General features: G+C 42.4%; 1 protein-coding gene across 1 annotated transcript in view; it reads right to left on the reverse strand.

The window, feature by feature from the left end:
• Pde6b (phosphodiesterase 6B) overlaps window positions 1-23,555 on the reverse strand; it is a 45,328-nt gene that overhangs the window by 18,342 nt on the left and 3,431 nt on the right. The window contains exons 2-3 of the mRNA XM_052198708.1: window positions 11,278-11,430; window positions 10,691-10,780 (exon numbers count right to left, since the gene is read on the reverse strand). Coding sequence (XP_052054668.1) covers window positions 10,691-10,780; window positions 11,278-11,430 — 243 coding nt within the window. The remainder of the gene's footprint in view (window positions 1-10,690; window positions 10,781-11,277; window positions 11,431-23,555) is intronic.

Raw genomic sequence — 23,555 nt, forward strand, 5'->3', positions numbered from 1 at the left:
GGCCCAATTAGGAGGTGTGGCCTTGTTGGAGTAGGTGTGTCACTGTAGGTGTGGGCTTAAGACTCTCATCCTAGTTGCCTGGAAGTCAGTCCTCCACTAGTAGCCTTCAGGTGAAGATGTAGAACTCTCAGTTTCTCCTGCGCCATGCCTGCCTGGATGCCGCCATGCTCCCACCTTGACGATGATGGACTGAACCTCTGAACCTGTAAGCCAGCCCTAATCAAATGTTGTCCTTGTAAGAGTTACCTTGGTCATGGTGTCTGTTCACAGCAATAAAACCCTAAGACAAGATGACATCATTTTTCAGCCTCTAGAAGTCCAATGTGCTATCTCCTTACACCACGTAGAAACCCTGCACTTTGTTGTTGTGTTTTGTTTTGATTTTTGAGACAGGATTTCTCTGTGTAGCCCTGGCTGACCTGGAACTCACTCTGTAGACCAGACTGGCCTCAATCTCACAGAAATCTGCCTGCCTCTGCCTTCTGAGATCTGGGATTAAAGGTGTGTACTATCACACTGGGCTGTGAAATCTTTTTTTTTTTTTTTTTTTTTTTGGTTTTTTTCGAGACAGGGTTTCTCTGTATAGCCCTGGCTGTCCTGGAACTCACTCTGTAGACCAGGCTGGCCTGGAACTCAGAAACCTGCCTGTCTCTGCCTCTCAGAGTGCTAGGAATACAGGCGTGCACCACCACTGCTATTTATTTATTATATATATAGCATTTTGCCTGCAGGCCAAAAGATCTCATTATATATATTATGAGCCACCATGTGATTACTGGGAATTGAACTCAAGACCTCTAGAAAAGTAGCCAGTGCTCTTAACCTCTGAGCCATATCTCCAGCTTGTGAAATCACTCTTAATAAAAAGAAACTTCGTGTCTTTCTCTAAGATTTGGAATGAGGAAAAAAATGTTCACTTGAAATCTTTCAAAATTATTATTGAAAATAGATTCTTCTCTCTTATAATACATTGCTACACAAAGTCTTAACTTGTCTAATAAGACCAGAAAAGAAAACACTATATGTATATTATATATATATTTCATATATATATGAAATAAAGCTATCTTTGTTTCCAGGTGATATGATTATCTATATGAAAATACCAGAGAATCAATAAGAAAACCCTGAAACTAGTAAGTGATTTTTAGCAAGGCTACAGACTATAGGGTTAAGATAATATAACTGCTTTCCTTGATACCAGTGATGAACAATTGGAAGATAAAGCTATCAGAACACAATACATGGGGCTGGAAAGGTGGCTCAAAAGTTAAGAGCACTGACTACTCTTTGGAAGGTCCTGAGTTTAAATCCCAGTAACCACATGGTGGCTCACAGCCATCCTTAAAGAGATCTGACACTCTCTTTTGGTGTGTCTGAAGACAGCTACAGTGTACTTAGATATAATAATAAATAAATCTTTAGGCCAAAGCGAGCGGGGCCAGAGTGAGCAGAGAGAGGTCCTGAATTCAAATTCCCAGCAACCACATGATGGCTCGCAACCATCAGTATAGCTACAGTGTGCTTATATACATAAATAAATAAATCTTTAAAAAAATCAAATACACTTACATGTTTTAAAAAAAAGAACACAATACCACTTACATTATATTCCAATATAATGGATTCCAAACTGAAGTACTTAGGTATAAATCAAATGAAATATGTATAGAACTTATATGCAGAAACTTCAATCTTTTGCATATATGTGCAGGTGTGTGTGTGTGTGTGTGTGTGTGTGTGTGTGTGTGTATGTGCATATGTGTGGAGATAAACCTTGGAAGTCATCTGGTCAGTGAGTCCCTAGGAGATTCACCTGTCTCTGCTTTCCCAGAGCTGGGTTACAAATGTAAGTTATCATGCTTGGCTTTTCACTTGGGTCCCACAGAACAAACTCAAATTCTCATGCTTTTGAACTGTTTCCCCAGTCCATGAAAACTTCAAAAGTTTGAATAAAGAAGGAAATTGCCAGGCTGGAGAGATGGCTCTGTGGTTAAGAGCACTGACTGCTCTTCCATAGGTCTCAAGTTCAATTCCCAACGACTACATGGTGGCTCACAACCATCTACAAATGGGGTCTGATGCCTTCTTCTGGTGTTTCTGAAGAGAGCAATGGTGTACTCATATACATAAACTAAATAAATAAATCTTTAAAAAAGAAGTAAAATATCAAAATTAATAAGAAGATTTTAAGTGCAGATTTTTTGAGACAGTCTCATGTAAGCAAGGCTAGCCTTGAACTTGCTATATAGCCAAGGAGCATTTTGAACTCCTGATCCTTCTGCCTCCACCTCCCAAGTACTAGAATTGCAAACATGTATTATGATATCAGGTTTCATGTGGTGGTGGGAATTGAATCCAGTTTTCAGGCATGGTAGCGAAGTACTATTACCAACTGAGTTAATCCTTACCCTAGATGACTCACTATTTTTAAAATAATATTTTTTCCAACTTGATATATAGATTTAGAAAAATCCAAGTAATACCAGCAAGCTATTCTATGAATCTTGAAATTGTGACTATAAAGTCTGCGTGGAAAGACAGAAAACCCAGAATAGCCAACACAATTCTGAAGGAAAACAATATTGGTAGACTGACATTTTCATCCTCAAGATTTTCTCTAGAACTACAGGGGCTGATCAGTGAAAGCCCCTGGAATATTAAAAATTAGATCCATAAATGTACTCAAGTAGCCCTCAACAACAAGGAAAGACAATTCATAGAAAAAAATGTTGTCTTTTCACAAATGTCTAAAAGCTCAACATTCACACACCAACCTGAATCTAGACCCAGACTTTATAGTGTTCATCAAACTAATAATGAGCCTAAACTCAGAATCTTTCATGGAATTTTAATCCAGCAGCCTGGCTGCTCTGGCAAGGGATCGTATCCAAAGATCTGCACACACACCTTGAATTACAGTATAATCCGGCTGAAATTCAGACACACCCTTAGTAAGGTTAGTTTGTAGAAGGAAGCAGCCAAGTTTGAAAGTGATGTTTAATTGACAGGCAGATGAAGTGATGAATCAGAGAAAGATTTGACAGAATGAGTTAAAGATAGGATGAGTCCAACTAACACGAAAATAGCAGAGAAAGAGAGGCTGCTTAAGAGCAGCAAGAGAGAAAAAAGATGGAGTGGTGTGGCAGCGTGTGTGGGCAGTGTAGCAGTATGTGGTGTGGTAGTGTGTGTGGGCAGTGTAGCAGTATGTGGTGTGGTAGTGTGTGTGGGCAGTGTAGCAGTATGTGGTGTGGTAGCGTGTGTGGGCAGTGTAGCAGTATGTGGTGTGGTAGCGTGTATGGGCAGTGTAGCAGTATGTGGTGTGGTAGTGTGTGTGGGCAGTGTAGCAGTATGTGGTGTGGTAGTGTGTGTGGGCAGTGTAGCAGTATGTGGTGTGGTAGCGTGTGTGGGCAGTGTAGCAGTATGTGGTGTGGTAGCATGTGTGGGCAGTGTAGCAGTATGTGGTGTGGTAGTGTGTGTGGGCAGTGTAGCAGTATGTGGTGTGGTAGCGTGTGTGGGCAGTGTAGCAGTATGTGGTGTGGTAGCGTGTGTGGGCAGTGTAGCAGTATGTGGTGTGGTAGTGTGTGTGGGCAGTGTAGCAGTATGTGGTGTGGTAGCGTGTGTGGGCAGTGTAGCAGTATGTGGTGTGGTAGCGTGTGTGGGCAGTGTAGCAGTATGTGGTGTGGTAGTGTGTGTGGGCAGTGTAGCAGTATGTGGTGTGGTAGCGTGTGTGGGCAGTGTAGCAGTATGTGGTGTGGTAGCGTGTGTGGGCAGTGTAGCAGTATGTGGTGTGGTAGTGTGTGTGGGCAGTGTAGCAGTATGTGGTGTGGTAGCGTGTGTGGGCAGTGTAGCAGTATGTGGTGTGGTAGTGTGTGTGGGCAGTGTAGCAGTATGTGGTGTGGTAGTGTGTGTGGGCAGTGTAGCAGTATGTGGTGTGGTAGTGTGTGTGGGCAGTGTAGCAGTATGTGGTGTGGTAGTGTGTGTGGGCAGTGTAGCAGTATGTGGTGTGGTAGCGTGTGTGGGCAGTGTAGCAGTATGTGGTGTGGTAGCATGTGTGGGCAGTGTAGCAGTATGTGGTGTGGTAGTGTGTGTGGGCAGTGTAGCAGTATGTGGTGTGGTAGCGTGTGTGGGCAGTGTAGCAGTATGTGGTGTGGTAGCGTGTGTGGGCAGTGTAGCAGTATGTGGTGTGGTAGTGTGTGTGGGCAGTGTAGCAGTATGTGGTGTGGTAGCGTGTGTGGGCAGTGTAGCAGTATGTGGTGTGGTAGTGTGTGTGGGCAGTGTAGCAGTATGTGGTGTGGTAGTGTGTGTGGGCAGTGTAGCAGTATGTGGTGTGGTAGCGTGTGTGGGCAGTGTAGCAGTATGTGGTGTGGTAGCGTGTGTGGGCAGTGTAGCAGTATGTGGTGTGGTAGCGTGTGTGGGCAGTGTAGCAGTATGTGGTGTGGTAGCGTGTGTGGGCAGTGTAGCAGTATGTGGTGTGGTAGTGTGTGTGGGCAGTGTAGCAGTATGTGGTGTGGTAGTGTGTGTGGGCAGTGTAGCAGTATGTGGTGTGGTAGCGTGTGTGGGCAGTGTAGCAGTATGGGCAGGACAGTTTACAGACACAGGTTAGATACAGCTAACGACAGAACAAGCCAGAGAATGCGAAGGAGCCGGCAGATTAAAGCCAGAGTCAGTGTGAGGCCAGCAGAGCAATTCAGTCAGAAGCCAGGAGAAGCCAGATTGGATCAGTTAGCTTGGAAGATTAGATGGTAGAGCGACTAGAAGTTTCCAGGCCTAGGCTTGGGATAGTTAGGGTAGAGAAAGAAACTCTCTGGCCTCAACCAGAGCCGTGTATTCACACACGGCTGTAAGAGTACAGCTCTTACAGCTTCCCTTCATCTGAGGAAATAAAAGCAACATTTACATTTACAAGAATCCAAGACTCAAACTCCTACAACATGACCTGATCTTGGGTTTAAGGATGAGGTTTTAGGTATAACAGTCTATGAAGAAGACTATAATAAATTGGGATTATAAAATGCCAAACTTCTGTTTTGCCATATGCATTATTAAGAGAATGAAAAGGCAAGCCACATTCAGAGAGGAAATACATAGAAAATGCACTTCTGGACTTACATCCAAAATACATATGAATATGTTCCTTTTTGCTATTGTTGTTTGAGACATGGTATTTCTATAATGCCCTGGACTAATCAGGGCTCACTATGCTTACTGTGTAGACAAGCATGGTCTAGAATAGAGGATGATCCTCTTGATTCTGCCATCTGAATGTTGGGATTATAAACCTTGCTATGCCAGGCAGTGGTGACACGCGCCTTTAATCCCAGCACTTGGGAGGCAGAGGCAGGCAGATCTCTGAGTTCGAGGCCAGCCTGGTCTACAGAGTGAGTTCCAGAACAGCTAGAGCTATACAGAGAAACCCTGTCTCGAAAAACCAAAAACTTAAATAAATAAACAAATAAACAAACAAAGCTTGCACCATATCGTGTGTGTGTGTGTGTGTGTGTGTGTGTGTGTATTCTTGTCTATATCTATCCTTAAAACTAAATAAGAAAGAATGTCGACCAAGAGCATAATTGTACTCTGCACCTTAGGGGCATGGGAAAAGTGCTTATTTATTTTTAGGACAGCTGGCAAAGGGGGCGGCATAATCTCTGTGCTCTTATTTTTTCATAGTAGAGATTAGCATCCCTGATAAAAAAATCTCACATTTAGCAAGTGGGTGGTAGATGAGAGGAGCCAGGAATCTCTGTTGAGAATACATAACAAAAAGGATCTTTATGGCAATAGATCAGGGCTAGGAACATCGATCAGAAATTATGCTTAATTTTATACCAGTCTGGTGTTATATGTGATATTCCTACTGTGTATGCATACATGTTAGCACATGTGATCTTCCTTTGCTGGGTGAGAGGAGATTGGAATGACAAAGACTATAACAATACTCAGATCTTAGCTTCCAATAGAGCTTTCTAATATATGGATCAGGACTTCTTAGAGAAATGATGGGTTTTAGGACCAGGGCAGGAAGCATCCTGGAGAAGCCTGGGACTCCGACAGTGTTGCAATGTGCAAAAAGACACAGGAGTCAACTGAAGGGCCAGGGCTATAACAGTTTGTACAATGAAATAAATACAATGATACTGGATTCTAACCTAAGGCAGAAAGTAAATACCCATGAATCTAGACATGAATCAATTATTAAGTAAATTAATAAGTGGGTACAAATTTTATAGATGCTCCACTCTGAAGGCGGGTGTGCCTCCCATTTGGTATGAGCAATGACTTCCTTTAGAAAGCAAAGGACAGGTCAGGTGACTTTACAGTAGAGATGGAAACTGTCTCCTGGTGTTCTATGGCAGCACCCCGCTGTGATGCAATAGAAAGGCTTTTAGTCTGTAAAGCCCAGTGACCCAAGTCTGATCACAAGGATGACATCAGAACAATTCCAAAACCCTGAACATTGCTAGCCAGGTTTCTTTCTCAAACTAGTCGATGTGACAAACTTTCTCAGACAGGAGGGGTCTGAGGAGATGTGACAACAGAACATTCTGTGGGATTTGGGGTGGTATTCTAGGACAGAAGGAAAAAGTAAAAACTAAGGAAATTTCAATTCAGTGTAGTCTTTAACAATGTTGTTAGTCAGTGCTGGTTCACTAGTCAGTTGTGGTAGCATCATAACACCAGTGAAAGATGTCAAAATGGAGAAACTTCTTGCTGGCAAGGGTTTGGCTCAACTCAATCTAAACCAGTCAGATAAGAGACTATAATTTAATAGAATGGGGCTAGTGAGATGACTCAGTGGGTAGGAGTGATCTGAGTTTGATGGCCAGAGTTTGATCTGCAGATGTCACATGGTGGGAAGAGAAAGACAACTCTGGCAAGTAGTCCTTTGATCTCTGTACTCACACCATGGCATGTGCCCACCCCACCAATCACAAACATAAAACAACAACAGGAAACAGTAACATGCAAAAATTGGGTGAAATGTCCAGAACAAGCAAAAGTATAGTGACAGAAATTTGTCAGTATTATCTGGGGCTGTGGATGGTAAGGGTGAAGGGTGAAGGGTGAGGGGGTGAAGGGTGAAGGGTGATGGGTGAAGGGTGATGGGTGAAGGGTGACTGCAACATGGTAGGTTCTGTGGGAACAACTGCTGCTGTGAATTAGGGTCACACAATTTCAAATAGACACAAATAACCACATCGTGAGGGCAATGGGTTAATTCTGAGGCTCCAGAAGCCACTGAGCTTTGACTTAGTCTATCAGGATGGTGGAGGAAGGACAGGGAGAACAATGGCTTTCTTTAACTGAAGATAGACCTATGTATATAGGAGAGGAAGGCTGGGCAGCAGATAGGGACAGTGTCCACTTCTATCAAAAGAATAACTGTGAGTGCAGGCACGAAGGGCAGTGCAGGACACCTGGGAACAACCTGGTGTGGTGGTTTGAATAAGAGTTGGCCCACATAGGCTCACGTGTTTGAGTACTTAATCATCAGGAAGTGGCACTACTTGAGAAGGATTAGGAAGTGTGTTCTTCTTAAAGGAAGTGTATCACTGGGGTTGGATTTTGAGTTTTCAAAAGCCCAAGCCAGGCCCGGTATGGCTGTCTTCTCCTGATACCTGAGAATCCAGAGGTGAAACTCTCAGCTACTTTTCCAGCCCCATGTCTGCCTGTGTGCCACCATGTTCCCTGCCATGGTAGTATTGGACTGAACCTCTGAAATGGTAAGAAAGCCCCAATTCAGTGCTTTCTTTTCTACGAGTTGCTGTGGTCATAGTGTCTCTTCACAGTAATAGAACTGACTAAGGCACTGGGATGGGAGATGGGAAGACAGAAAGACCTCCTCTGAGGCTGGAGAACGAGAGAGAGCAGGCCTCTGCAGCTGTTAGAACCATGCAGGGATAAATATGTATGATTTATATGTGTGATTTGCATCTGAGATGCAAATGGTGAGGTTATGTGTAGTGTTTTTGATGGTGTGGAACAGACGATAAGTATAGTGCATGGGGTATGGTTCTGTGCTGTGTGTTGTGGCAAATTGTGGGTGGCTTATGTCTGGGGTATGTATATGTATGTGTGCATGAGTCTGTGTGTGTGCATGTGTATGTCTGTCATGGGCTATGGGGTATGTAAATGCATGTGCATGTGTGTGCATGTATGCACACATGCGTGTGTATGTCTATCATGGGCTATGGTGTGTGTGTGTGTGTATGTGTGTGTGTGTGTGTGTCATGGGTTAAGGGGCATGTAGTGGGTTTAGTGGAGGACTGGAGTTTCCTGACGCTCCTTTCTCTACTTTTTCTTTTGACAGTATAATGAAGATTGAGAACTACAAATGACCACTTACCTCTGTGACCCCCTCCAACAAGCCCATGCTCCCTCCCTCTCCTCTCCAATCAGCCCATCATCATTTCCCCTCTCTGAACTACTCTAGCCCATGTGCCCCCATCTCAGAATGGTCTGAGCTTCTTGCCTGCAGTCCTGACTCCTCTAGTCAGCCTACCTTACTGGTCTCACCATCCCCACAGCCCTAACTAGTTCTGACTCTCCATTCTGCTGCTCCTGCCAGCTGAAGCTCCTGTTTGTGGTTCTTCTCTCTCAGGACTTGCTTCCCTACCTCACTCATCTGTCTCAGCCTCACTCTTCCTCCTTCCCCTCAGTGTCATGCACTTTATGCAAGGTCCAAGTTGTAACTGAATTTGGTATTTGTCATGTACTCCCATGGTCGACCATAAGTTTGGTTGATCAATGGAGGCAGGCTCTGCCTTGGACTTGAAGTATCTGTACTAGATATCTCTTGACAAATGACCATTACCACATGGATATAAGCTATCAAGATGTGCTCGGTGGCCACCAACCCTGGCCCTGCCTCTCCTCTCTGACATTTTCATATTTTTTGCAGTGGGAAGCCAAAGCATGGCAGCACTCACGGGCAGAACAAGAAGTTTGGAAAGCTCAGAGTAACTTGCCATCTAACATTTTCCCAAAGCCAGCTTGTGTATGGCTGAATTTCCTAGCTTTAGGCACAGTATGTCTTATCACCCATTTAAGATAGTTCCCTTCCTCCATTTTACCCCTTTCCTTCCTCCTCTCCTCTCATTCTCTTCCTCCTCCTCCTCCTCCTCCTCCTCCTCCTTCTTCTTCTTCTTCTCTCTCTCTCTCTCTCTCTCTCTCTCTCTCTCTCTCTCTCTCTCTCTCTCTCTCTCTCTCTCTTTCTCTCCTCTCTCTCCATTCTTCTTTTCCTCTCTGGTTCCCTTTCTTTGAGACAAGATTTGCTTGTCTCCTCGATGTGTATTCCAGGTTAGCCTCAAACTTGTAATTGCCCTGTGTGGTAGTATGAATAAGAATGGGGGAAAAGATTTGTAAGGATGGGACAGGGAGGAAGGGAGGGAGGGGTGCTGTGATCAGGATATAAGGTTAACAACAACAATAGGAATAGTAATAATTAATAATAATAATAGCCAGGTGGTGGTGGCACACACCTGTAATCCCAGTACTCTGGGAGGCAGAGGCAGGTGGATTTCTGAGTTCGAGGCCAGCCTGGTTTACAGAGTGAGTTCCAGGACAGCCAGGGCTATACAGAGAAACCCTGTCTCGAAAAAACCAAATCCAAAAAACCAAAATAATAATAATAATTATTATTATTATTGTTGTTGTTGTTGTTGTTATAAAGAATGGCCCCCATAGACTCATATATTTGAATGCCTGGTCACCAGGAAGTGGAACTATTAGGAGGTGTGGCCTTGTTGGAAGAAGTATGTCACTGAAGGTGGGCTTTTAGTTTTCCGAAGCCCAAGACAGGTCCAGTATGACTTTCTTCCTGCTGCCTTTGGATCCATATGTAGAACTCTCAGTTTCTCCAGGACCATGCCTACCTGCATTCCACCATGCTTCCTGTCTTAACAACAATGTACTAAACCTCTGAAACTTTAAGCCAGCTCCATTGTAACACTTTCCTATATAAGAGTTACCATGGTCATGGTGTCTCTTCACAGCGATAGAACACTGACTAAGACACCTTTCCCTCTCTGTCTCCTGAGAGCTGGGATACCGACATACGCTGCCATACCCAGCTTGTTTGGAGTTTCTCAAAGTCTCCCACAGGCTGAGACTCAGATAAGAGAACCACTTTGCCTTGAATCCTCTTCTGAGCTCTTGTGATATAGCTTATGGTCAAGACAGTCTTAGTGGCCCTGTCTCTCTTCTCTGACATTTTCAAATTTTTATAGTCACTTGTGTTCTAAACCTATAGCACACTGACCCAATTGGACACTCAAGTTTCTATCTTATTCAAAGTAAACAGATTCTAGATTCTCTGACAGACCCAATCCCACAAGATTCTGTGCTTAGTTAATTGACAATTCACTCTGATTCCTGCAAAGTTTTGAGGTAGTATCTGAGGAGATTGGAGTCAGTGTGTGGCTCTGCAGGAAGCTGTGCCTACTAGGTCAGGTTGTATTAATGAGCAGAGGGTCTTTCCAGTTTCTTCCTCACAACATGCCTGCCTAGGTGAGCACAGAACCCCTGCCTGTACTCAGTTTTATACTGATCACATGGATGGGAACATCAGGTCCTCTTAGGCCAGAGTCATGCTTTGATTGGGCATCACAGTGTCTTGGCCATTCATGAAGACAAAACAGCATATCAGGGTGGAAGGCTGGGGAAGCATATCAGGGAATACAGGTACCTGGCCTCTGCGTGTCTCACAGTTGTGGAGGTAGCTGAGGTGATAGATCTTCAGGTTTAATGTAGCAAAATTCAGGTACTTTGTGAAAACCTGAAACAGCAATTATAACAGCATGAGTCAGAAATCCAGATATTTGAGGACCCATGTACAGAAGAAAGGCATACTCCAAAGGTCCTGGAGGAAATGCCATACACAGGCAACCATACTGGTAAGCAATACTCAGAGCTCATGCACACAAAAGTTCAGTCTTGTGGGACAGGAACATGGATCACACACAAAGGGACATGACTTACATAGACAAAGATGAACTGCTGGGGCATAGCTCACACACGCAGATAAGCAGAGACACACAGAGGTTTGAAGAACATGGCTTATGCCTCTGGATAAGCACAGCTCACACACTCAGATTAGCAGAGGGATACAGCTCAGACTTAGACTTGTCAAGGGGCATGACTCACGTAACCACATGACTAGAGAGAGATAATGGCATGCAGATGGGCAAAGGCATGCTGTGGGTAGTACATACACAGACACAGGGGGCAATCCCAGGGGAAGAGCTGAGTGTTTAAGAACTCCTGGACACTCACATCCTCATCCTCACTTGTGAAGCATGGGCCATCCAGTTTATTCACTGCCATGATCACAGCCACGACATCTTTGCCATTCATGATTGGTGTGGACAGAATGTTCTTTGTCACGTAGTCGGTGAGCTCGTCAGCGAATGAGCTGAAGTGGGGACACTGCAGTGGGAAGAGAGAAGTTTGTTGTGGTTGGCAGTCTGGTGCTCCCAGGGTTTTACAGAAGGGCTGTGCTTAGGTGGCCACCATTTAGACTAGAGCTGTGATGTCAAGTAGCCCTACCTCTAAATTCATGACACAATCTCTGAGCAGAGAGAGTTCACCCTGTTCCTGGGGTTCTACTAAACTCACCTAACTCTGATTCCTAAGAAGTCTCCCAAGTTTTCCAAATAGCCCCTACATGGCTATCAAGCAAGGCTATGTCTACTTTTGGGCAAAGATGGCCTCCTGTATGTTCAGTCTGTCCGACTGCTCCTACTCTCAGAACTTCTAGCCCAGGTGACTGTCTCCTTCCTCCAGCCCCCTCTGAGCCTACTATATGCTCTTCCTGGATAATTATGACTGCATGAAGGATGGACTCAGTTGTGATTGGTGGTTTGTTATAGGACACTATCACTAAGACAAATTGGCTGGGGAACTGGAGTTGAGAATTTCCTGTTTCTTGGGATTTATCTGCCAACCCTATACTTGAGCTCTGCTGCACAGACCACTGTCCACCATGAAACTTTGTGACATGGTAAGTTTGCCGATCTCTGGTCTCAGGGAGGATTCAAGGAGGGCTCAAAAAGGACTCCCACATCTACTACCTCAAGATATGAAAGGAATCCTGATTCTGAAGTTAGTTCCACCCCTGAAAGGAACAGGTTATTTGAGCTAGGCTCAGGATACTAAGTTAGAGCCAGATAGCTCCTAACAGACATGACCTTGCCTTACTCTTTATTCTCTGGCTATTCTTTTAATTACACAAGACTACTATACCCTGGCATAATGACTGGGGTGAAAGCTTCTCTTCAGTGTCTGTCTCAGAAAGTTGGAACAGCCTTATGTCCTTCCCACTCCTGTTGAGTGGATGGAGGACAACTATTAATACCTTTGACACATCCCACTGTTAGAAGAGATTTTCTTATATGTACTGAGGACCATGTATCTTGCAGCCCTGTGATTTGTCACAATTCTCCATAGCTCAGCCCTATGAGCAGCTTGAAAATTTCCCTGCCATCATTCTGTCTCCTTGGTAGCAGGTCAGTAAGGCCACAGCTTTAGCTATAGGAGCCTACTAGGAGTCTAAAGATCGGGCTATCCTCCCAATGGGATGGAGGTGGCTAAAGTCGATTCTTCCCCTCCCCTTTCTACATCTTGGAGAAGCAGCCACCCCCTGACTGCCATGTGGCATTAAGTTGGCGGTAAATCAACATACGAATGACAGCAGAGAAGGAAGGAGAGCAGCAAAGCCTGACAGAGGGGACATTACTGGGATAAATATTAATATCTTGTCACGGAAGATCATAAACTTTTTCTGGCTAAATCACAGGTACGAGGCTTTGGTCATGTGATAAAGCCTCCCAAGGAAGGGATTTGCCTGGATATCATTTTCTCTGGGTACATTCTGGGGAGCTCCCTATTAGGAACTGTAATGGGACAAGCTAATAACTATCAGGTGATCATCCTGAAATGGCCTGCTTCGGATTATATGATCTGTGACAGGTGCACCCTTATTAAGCAAGGCTGTAGGGGATTCATTTGAGGAAAGATTCCTGCTATTAATATGCTTTTCTTGTTATTATTAAACATATATAACAATCACTATGTAGCAGCACACCCTTTTGGAGCAGATCTCTGCAGATCCACTATGATGTACTGTCTTGTAGTGATGCTATATAGACAAATAGATGATTTAAGTCTTAATGATAATCCTATAAGAATTCCTAAAATTATATCTGTGATTATTAAGCTCTTTTATAATGGGACTGCTATTAGGTCCTTTTCTGACAGTCAAAACTGCAATGAGAACTCTGCCAGTTGCCCAAGTGTCACCGGTAATTTGCTCTTAGATAGTAACCAGACTTCTCCTACTCAGAGCACATTCCAAGAGGTTGTAAAATGATTAACCAAAGGTCATAAAAAGGTAATTAATAATTTATCTAGGCATAGGACAGAAGATAAAATATTGACTGGGTTTTTCTATACAAAACTTCACTAATAACTTAGTTATGGTTTAAAACCTTCAGTGAACCTGTGGAGATGTGACAGGTGATGGATGTTTAGCCAGATACTTACTCCTAATGGATATGCATGTAAACATTCTCTGCTGTAAACTTCTATTTCAATTTATGATTTGATTTTTTGTGTGAAATTGTGATGAACTTTGTAACATGTCATCATTTATTCTGAAGGATGTACAAGTACTGGGGACAAAGAGATGAAAAAGAGAGTAGAATTTTTGCCTTTCTCCTCTTAGACTAGAATTCACATTACAATTTATATGTGCTGCTGAAGCGAGCACTACATTACAATTTATAACAGTAGCAAAGTTGCAGTTATGAAGGAGACACAAACATAATCTTATGGGTGGAGTCACCACAACGTGAGGAACTGTATTAAAGGGTTGCAACATTTGGAAGGTTGAGAACCACTGCTCTTAGATGAAGTACACTTGATCCTCAAATGAGGCTCACAAATCTACAGATGTGACTTTCAGAGAATGTGCAAGGCACACAAGTTGTGCTTGGTAGTTGTCTCATTTTGCTTTTCTTATTGCCTTGATTTCAACCACATTTCAACCCACATTTGACACCTTATTTTATCGCCAATTTTTATCTATACATTGTCTAAGCCTCATTTTGTAAATAAAACTGTACAATAGCCTGGGACCTCCCTATCTATCTCTCTTGGCCTGCTCTCCACTCAGGAAACTCACCTATTTGTTGCTCTCTTTCCAAATTTCCTTCCCCTGCTGGGAATTAACTATGATCAAAGCTACGGTTTTAAAATGTTCTCACACCCTTTCATCTGACTTCACTTCCTGGGTTTCCTGCCTTCTTGGTGAGGTCCTCAGTCTCCCTATCAGGTGCCTACTGTTGATCCTAGCTGTGCAGTCACTATCTTTATATTGAGGTAACATACTGCAGCCTGGCTTATCCCTGGGATATCAAATACTTTCCTCACTCAGATGCTCTGGTATCCTCACCCTATAGACAATGCCCACAGGATCTTGGTATCATTATGAATACCTCATGATCCTCACAAGGCAAGACTCTTAGGAAAAGGGTAAAGAGTGTTAGAATCCAGGGCCAGAGGTCAGATAGAACCTGGACTTGGTCACCATGGCAGGTCTGGCTCTACCTGTGTCCCACTGAGAAGAGATCTGGTTTTGAGTGAGATTGTTCTGGGGATATCTATGCCAAGTCTGGCTAGCATTTTCCCTTTCAAACTTCCTTCTGTGAATCAACCAGTGAAACAAGGATATAGAGTTCCCCTAGACAAATCTACCAGCCTTAATCATATCACTTCCTCATAGTCAAGTTTCTACCTTTCCTTACTTTCCATCATCCTGCCATTCATGCATGTGTTTCAGTAAGTCAAGGATGCCAAGTCTTTGGTTGGGCTTTCAATTATCCCCAGTAGCTCTTCAGCTTCAGCCTGGCCCTAGAAGTCCCCCCATGTAGATAGTGTCCCTTCAGCCCATTGGCTTCACCTTTAGACCTCTAGAGGCTAATCCTTTCTATGTATGCGATATAAATTTGCATTCCACATTGAAGATGACATGTACCAGACTCCCTCCTTGTGATCCTGTGGCTTCAGAAGTTTCTGGAAGCTTCTTCCTGCCTTTCTTGTCCATTGCACTGTCTTCCCAGGAATTCTTTGCTCCCATAGTCTCCTGCTTAGAATATCTGACAGTCTTAAAAGTGGGCAAAGGTGGCAGGAGACTCAGGCCCTGGAGACTCTGAATTGAACTCTTCACTGCCAAGTTATAAATGCATATGTATCACAAATATAGTGAGCGTCTGGGACACTTATTGCCTAGAAGACTTCTCCAAGATCCACTTATCCATTTCCATTGTGTAAGCCAAGATCCTTTCTATTCTACTGACTGCTAAGCATCTGCATCCCTCCTTTACCTCAAACATCTCTAGGTCTCCTGAAGCCATGGCCCAGACAGCCTAGAATTCCTTTGGTAGCTGGGAGAAATTTATAGGGTGAATCAGCTTTGTTTATTGCTGTCCCTTTAAATGCCTTCTGTATTCCTCTAGACGGTTTCAGATGAAGTCCTCTAGAGAAGGACACACAGAACAAGGTTAAAACAATCAAACCTTCCAGCCCTTTCTGGATAACCTAAAGTGAATGATGTTCATTACTCCCTAATAATGCTCCACCCCAAATCTATTCCCATCCACCCTTCCTGAATATCCAGTGTATGAGGAGGCATGATCTTGAGCTACATGGATATGCTAGATCTTCAGGCAATATAATCTTTTCAGTAGAAATATACGTGACATCAACCACAAAGCTCATTTTAGAGACACTGTTTTAGCAGTAATCCCCTTGCCCTCCTTGTCTGTCGTGAACAGTAAGCCCCTCTGCACTCTTGCTATGCTGGGGACAGAACTCCAAGACCTTTTGCATGTCAGACAAGTGCTTTATCACTGATGCCAGCCCCTTCCTTTACTCTTCTATTTTTGGACATCCACCCATCATGTCCAGCTACATTTTAACTTCATCATGTTTTGTGCTCAGGATTGAGTCCTGGTCTGGCTCCCTGGCTGAATGGAGCCTCCCCCCACTCCCAGTGTAAAGCTACTGCAGGGGAGGGACCAGAAATAGATAGTGTCCTGGGTCAAGCCTTCTGTGACATTTAAGAGATGAGAAGTAGGAGAGTGGGTGAGACCATGTGCGCAGAACCAGAGGCTCTCATGTTTTGGTAAGGATAGGGCAGACATTTCTGGAGATCCTAGGCTTTGGTCTGATTTCTGTTCTGAGCTTTTTGCTGTGCTGTGGCCTAGTCTCATCCTTCCTTGAGCCTGGCAGAGCCTTGTACCCTGTTGTTCTGGCTATAAAGTTATGTTGTTGCTTCTCCCTGTCCAGACAGGTACCAGTGCTGTTCAGTAGCACTCCTCCACCTACCCATCCATCCACTCATCCTCTACCCACTCACCCATGCGTTCACCCCTCACCCATTTACCTACAGTCACTGACTCACCCAGCCTCCCAAATATGCATCTAGTTGTTTGCTGTGGAGGCCATGGGTGCTAGGGGGGAAAAACTGACCGAAACAGCCGGTGCAGAACAGATGTGTATTTACAGAAATCTGTATGCCTCTGCCTCCTAAGTGCTGGGATTAAAGTTGTGTGCCACCACACCCAGCATCAAACAGCCATTTTTTTTTAATCAGTTCCAGTTCACCGGTCCTACTGTTGAGGTTGTCATTTCTGAGTGATGACCCCTCACTGAACCTGTGCTCTATTTCTCTTTTGATCTTTCGCAGCTTAAACTTTAACTTCATCTAATCAGGACCCAAACTGTAGATAATCCTCTAGCACCAAGATTACAGATTAAAAAATGTGATTGAAGGGTACCATGTTTATCTTATCTCATTGGGCATCAGCCCAGCTCTCAATTAAAGGGAGACTTTCTCTCTGTGATGTGTGGTTATGTAGTCTCTCTCTCTCTCTCTCTCTCTCTCTCTCTCTCTCTCTCTTTCTCTCTCTCTCTCTCTCTCTCTCTCTCTGCCCCCTCCCCCCTGTGTGTGTCTGTGTGTCTGTGTGACTATGTGTGTGTGAACCTGGGATTTTTCTTTTTTTTCTTTTTTCTTTTATTGATATATTTTTTATTTACATTTCAAATGATTTTCCCTTTTCTGGGTCCCCACTCCCCGCAAGTCCCATAAGCCCTCTTCTGTCCCCCTGTTCTTCCATCCACCCCTTCCCACTTCCCTGTTCTGGAATTCCCCTATACTCTTACACTGAGTCTTTCCAGAACCAGGGGCCACTCCTCCATTCTTTTTGGACATCATTTAATTTGTGGATTATGTCCTGGGTATTCAAAGTTTCTAGGCTAATATCCACTTATCAGTGAGTGCATACCATGATTGATCTTTTGAGACTGGGTTACCTCACTTAGTATGATGTTCTTCAGCTCCATCCATTTGTCTAAGAATTTCATGAATTCATTGTTTCTAATGGCTGAATAGTACTCCATTGTGTAAATATACCACATTTTTTGTATCCATTCCTCCATTGAAGGACACCTAGGTTCTTTCCAGCTTCTGGCTACTACAAATAGGGCTGCTATGAACATAGTGGAGCATGTGTCCTTATTGCATGCTGAAGAATCCTCTGGATATATGCCCAGTAGTGGTATAACAGGGTCCTCAGGAAGTGACATGCCCAGTTTTCTGAGGAACCACCAGACTTAAATCTACCTTGGATTTAAAAGAGCTGAATTTTTAATTGGCTTAGAGATAAATGAATCCTCATAAATTGAGTACACCTAAGCTTGCTAAAAATATGTTAATCCAGAAGCTTTTTCATTCACATGATTTAAATAAATCTTTGATAAATAAGCTGATTTAAAACTTGTTGATAAGCCATAATTGAATTCTTCAGAGTGGTCAGCATGTTTTCATCTGGGTTTACTACTTTATGCAGGTTTGATAGAGAAGGAAGCCTTAAACTATAAAGGTAGGTCTTTGATAAGTGAAGCTAACATAATACAATTGGCCTAAGTAAAGCTAACATATCTTTTTTGTCAGCATTAAGTAGAATACAGATCTGACTTTTCCTCTGTTAGATGATTAAGATCTCAAGTTGTGGAATTGTGTCCCAAGAATATGTGCACATAATATGCAAATATATCCACTACTCTTGAGTATCAAAGCATAGCACATTCACAGGGCATTTCTTTAACAGAAAGATAAGATGTCCCTCAAAAACAGAGGAGGAGTAGATTTGGGGGAGAGAGGAGGAGGGAGAGGACTGGAAGATGGGGAGGGAGGGGAAACTGCAGTTGGGATGTATTGAAAATCAACAAAACAACAACAAAAGATGAGCCTTACACTAGACCGATATCTCAGTTGTCGCAAGCAAGTTAGATCTAAGATCTAAAAATAAATAAATTAGATAAAAGTAAATAATTAATTTTGAACTTTCAATGTAATTACAAAATTACATTATGCTATAGAGAATTAATTAAAACTTATGTGATGTCCAATTCTGGGTAACTTAAAATCCACATACATCAAATGCTCTGTGAGGAAACATATTTCTGGATACTCTAAAATACTTCCTTGGCTGGTGAGATGGTTCAGTGGGTACAGGTGCTTGCTCTCAAGCCTGACCATCAGAGTTTGACCCTTGGAACCCACATGGTGGAGGAGTCACTAACACCCACAAGTTGTTATCTGATTTTCACCATTTATGAATATGCACCCCTGCATCACATGTGTGTGTGTGTGTGAACATGTGCTCCTGCTTGCATGCAGATGCACACACACAATAAATGTTTTTAAAAGTCTCACAAAGTATGAGTATACGGTAGACAGCTAAAATATTTTACTTCATAGGTTAGCTCTTTAGTTCAGTAGAAATTAAAGTAAGAGTAAGATATTTTGGCTATATGTAGCTCTATCCACAAAGGATACCAAAAGAAAGAGCTTTTTGTATGAGAAAGAATTTTGTAGGAGGACTAAGGATTAAAGTAGGCCATAGGTTTCTGATAGACTAATCTTACAAATGAACTTTGTGTCAACAGGTGGGCTGTCATTAAAACATCGATAGATTTCCCTAAAATATATGATTGTTATGAAAACATAAAGCCAGAGTCTAACTGTCTTAGTCAGGGTTTCTGTTCCTGCACAAACATCATGACCAAGAAGCAAGTTGGGGAGGAAAGGATTTATTCAGCTTACATGTCCACATTGCTATTCATCGCTAAAGAAGGTCAGGACTGGAACTCAAGCAGGTCAGGAAGCAGGAGCTGATGCAGAGGCCATGGAGGGATGTTACTTACTGGCTTGTGGCTTGCTCAGCTTGCTTTCTTATAAAACCCAAGACTACAGCCCAGGGATGACACTGCCCACAATGAGTCCTGCCCCCTTGATCACTAATTAAGAAAATGCCCCACAGCTGGATCTCATGGAGGCATTTCCTCACCTGAAGCTCCTTTCTCTATAACTCCAGCCAATATCAAGTTGACACACAAAACCAGCCAGTACACTAACCCACAGTGTTAAAACAAACAAATTTCAAGAACAATTGATTTGATTGGTACAGATTTTCAAGAGGTTACTATTTTTGGCTCTGAATTGTTTCTTAAATTTTCAGCCATTTTCTACCTGCAGCTTTCCCTGCCCTGAAACTTCTGTTTAAGTTTCTAACTAACATGGCGACTGACTCCCTTTTCCCATCAGCTCTGATAGTCCCCACCACTGCCTTAATTCTGACTGCTATTGTAGAGGGTGCTAAAATTGTTTAGAGATCCAGAATGAAAGGTTTTCTTTGGGCTTTCCCTAATATGTTTGAACCCTGTATAACCAGACAGTTCCACCAGTTCTCTGTTCAAGGTAGCTGATCTTGCTTTGCATCCTTGGTAGCATGATGTGCACACATGCTGCACAAATGTAGTTTGTATGTACTCTGCCAGTATCTGTTAGTTCTCATACCATTCTACCAGGCATCTTCCATGCTGTTCTCAATTGCTTCCCTTCAAGACATAACCAACTTTGTAGGATCTTTCTCTCTTTTCATAACTTCTCTAGGAAACAGAAGTTTTATATTTTGTGAAGACAATTTGTCAGTCTGTGTGTGTGCGTGTGCGTGTGCGTGTGTGTGTGTGTGTGTGTGTGTGTGTGTGTGTGTTTATCATTTTAGTTTTCTATTACATAGGAAAATAGCTTTTAACAAGATTTGTTGTTGTTTTGAGACAGGGTCTCTCTCGATCTACTTAGAGCTATCTGTCCTGGAACTCACTTCGTAGACCAGACTGGCCTTGAACTCAGAGATCTGCCTCCCTCTGCCTCCCAAATGCTGGAACTAAAGGTGTGTGCCAACATTTCCAGTGGATTTTATGTCTTATTTGAAACATTGCTGGCTCTTAGATATTTTCCTAGATTTAAGAAACCCTTCTTAAGCTTATAGAAATTTAATAGAATACATTTTTATAAGTAATGGTGGAAGCATTTCCTTTTTCCTTATTTGGAACCTCAAAAATTTAAGAATTTTGTAGGTGTTTCCATTTTCTTCTGATCCTGTGATTGTTTTGCATGAGGTCAGTAAAATGTGTTCTCATAGAAGTCGTCTTTAAACCGAATGACGAGTTTTAAATTGCACACAGAATTCTGGCTGTGAGTGCCCTGCCTTTACAATTAACAAATTACAATAGGTCTGGGGACTAGGGCACTGGGGAACACAGCTATGTCTAGTTTCTGTCTCTGTTTGGTTTTATTGCTTCAAGGTTCCTGTGTCTGAGGTTATTTATATGAGAAATCACTTCTCTAATTGTATTTGTGTAATTCAAATTTGATAAAAATGAAACTCAGCTAACAAGTCTTTTAAAAAAAAGTAGCAGTGTAACTAAAAGAATTATATCTAAAGAAAAACAAAATATGTTATTATACTATAACTGCTCACTGCCTTCTATTTTTTTGTCTACCTGTAGATTAGACTAGATTCTAAATTCTTTTTTTCCTCTAATGTCTCAATACAGCTTTCAATTACTGACTTTAATAGTTACTCTTTTCTAAAGCTCTATGGAGCTAGAGCAGAACAACTTGATACAAACTTTAAATATGGACTCTTTAAACTGGTCTGATGACACAGGCAAAGGCAGAAACGGCAAAGAGGATGAAAGCTAGTCAGAACAAGACTACATCATGAGACTCCAACCCTTAGTTTTCTTTGTTTGTGAGAAGGACAATGATATTGTTAAAATATGCATATAGCCAAGAGCCGGTTTGGATAATTTGACAGATTTGACCTAAGAAAACTTTTTGCTTATCCAGTGAGTTACTTTGGCAACATCACCAAGACAAGTTTTTGCTCAAAATTACACAAGTGACCCTTTTAAATGAGACCTCCTTAATTATAGGATGCTAAATGGTAAATTTGCTCTAGATCAGCTATTGGTCAGATGAGGAAAAGTCTGTGTTGTTGACAAGACTGTGCTGTTTCCAGGTTTCTCCTCAGGAGAGTTAAAATCCAGCTACATGAAAGAAGGGAAAGGCTCAGTTGCTGCAGTAAGTCCCACAAACTCTTCTGTGACCACCTGACTTGTGCCATTGGTTACCTTTCAAGCTTAGGTTTGCATAATAGATGCCAAATAACATTCTGCTTTATTCATAGACCTGTACTTTGCTCAGTGGTTATAAGAGAAGCCTCACCCTACAGCAGATGGAAATAAATAGAGACTCACAGACAGTATGCAGGGAGAGAGGGAGAAAGGGAGAGAGGGAGAAAGGGAGATTGGAACACTCACTCAAATCCCTCCCCCCAGGGCTCAGAAAACTCTTCAGAAGAGGAGGAAAGACCCAGAAAGGATGGTGGGCACCAAGCAATTAAGGCCTTCTAGACATAACAGGGTGGCACACATATGAACCCAACGAGACTGTGTCAGCATGCTCAGGGCCTGTGTGGGTCTGTTCTTGAGGGGGGTCCTAGACCTAAAAGGAGAAGAGGGCCCAGGCCTTTATTCCTAACCCAGAAGCTATCTCCAATCGATAGCCACTTGGAAATGAAGAATTATTTTTAGTTTTCTCCAAGGGAGTCTCACTGAGGAAACAAACCATTCTTGAGGGTAAGCCCCATGCCCAGCAGTAGATGCCAACAGAAAATGACCTCCACAGCTCTTTGGAGGGTCTTCATTTCATAATGTTAAGTCAGGATATATTTTTTTTAACCTTGCATGTCATTTGCTTATATATTATAACTTACAATTTTGTGTTTTATGGAATTCCTGTGTGTGCAAACGTGTGTGTCTCTGTATCTACATGCATTTCCTATGTTTTTTCTTTGGCTCTTTTTCTTTGGTTGTTTTGTCCTATTCATATTTGTTTTACTGTATTTTATTAAAAGTAAAATACCAAACTTTTCTCCATTAAAAAAACATGAGGCCAGGCAGCGGTAGCACACGCCTTTAATCCCAGCATTGGGAAGGCAAAGAGGCAGGCAGATTTCTGAATTCAAGGTCAGCCTGGTCTACAGAGTGAATTCCAGGACAGCCAGGGCTACACAGAGAAACCCTGTCTCAAAAACAACAAAAACAAAAAAACAAAAAAAGAAAAAGCAAAAACAAAACAAACAAGCAAACAAACCCAGAAACAGAAGTTGTCATATTATTGTTAATGATACTTTGCAGAAACAATGGCTCAGCAGTTAAGAGCACTAACTGCTCTCCCAGAGGTCCTGAGTTCAATTCTCAGCAAGCACATGGTGGCTCACAACCATCTGAAACAGGATCTGATACCCTCTCCTGGTGTGTGTCTGAAGACAGTGACAGTGTACTCATATAAATAAACAAACAAACAAACAAATAAATAAATCTAAAACACTAAAAAAGATAAAAGCCCAAAATTTTGTATTGCTTATTTTAAAATTGTACCTGCTGTCTGTCAAGAGTGGATAGAAGTCCAGCTTCTAACAAAATGTCAGCTGGCCAATCAGAACAGGTCCCTCTCAGCATGTTATACAATGTTACTTGATCAATGCTTTGAAGAATGTTCTTGATTAGAGGAAAAAATTTTAAGATTAATGATTAAAGGATGAAACGATTCTTGTTAGATCCATGACATAATCGGATCTAAGATGGAATGAAAGGGTGTGGAGGTGGGGGGCACACTTACATTTGCTTCTCTGAAATAAATTGTTTTGAAAAATATTTTATTCTCTGTATAACTGCCATGGCTGTCCTGAAACTTGCTCACTAGGCTAGGCTGACCTCAAACTCATAGAGATCCACCTGCCTTTGCCTCCTGCATGCTGTGATTAAAGATGTGCGCCACCACCATCCAACTGATAAATATTTTCTTAAGGACTTTCCAAAGTGCCCAGAGATATTTCTTCTGCCATGCTTTCCAACATATGCAAAAATTTCAATAGCAAAATCTATCTCTCTCTTTTTTTTGAGCCAAGCTATTACCATATAACCTTTGTTAGCCTGGAACCAAAGTTCTGGGATTAAAGGTGTGTACCACCATACCTACAGTTATAGGAGTAAAGACATGCACCACCACACCTACCCAAAGTTTATTTCTAATGGTCCCTAAGATGAAAACAATTCATTTAACACACTCTGAAGAG

Source organism: Apodemus sylvaticus, chromosome 11 (genome assembly GCF_947179515.1).
Source record: "Apodemus sylvaticus chromosome 11, mApoSyl1.1, whole genome shotgun sequence".
Taxonomy (NCBI): Eukaryota; Metazoa; Chordata; class Mammalia; order Rodentia; family Muridae; genus Apodemus; species Apodemus sylvaticus.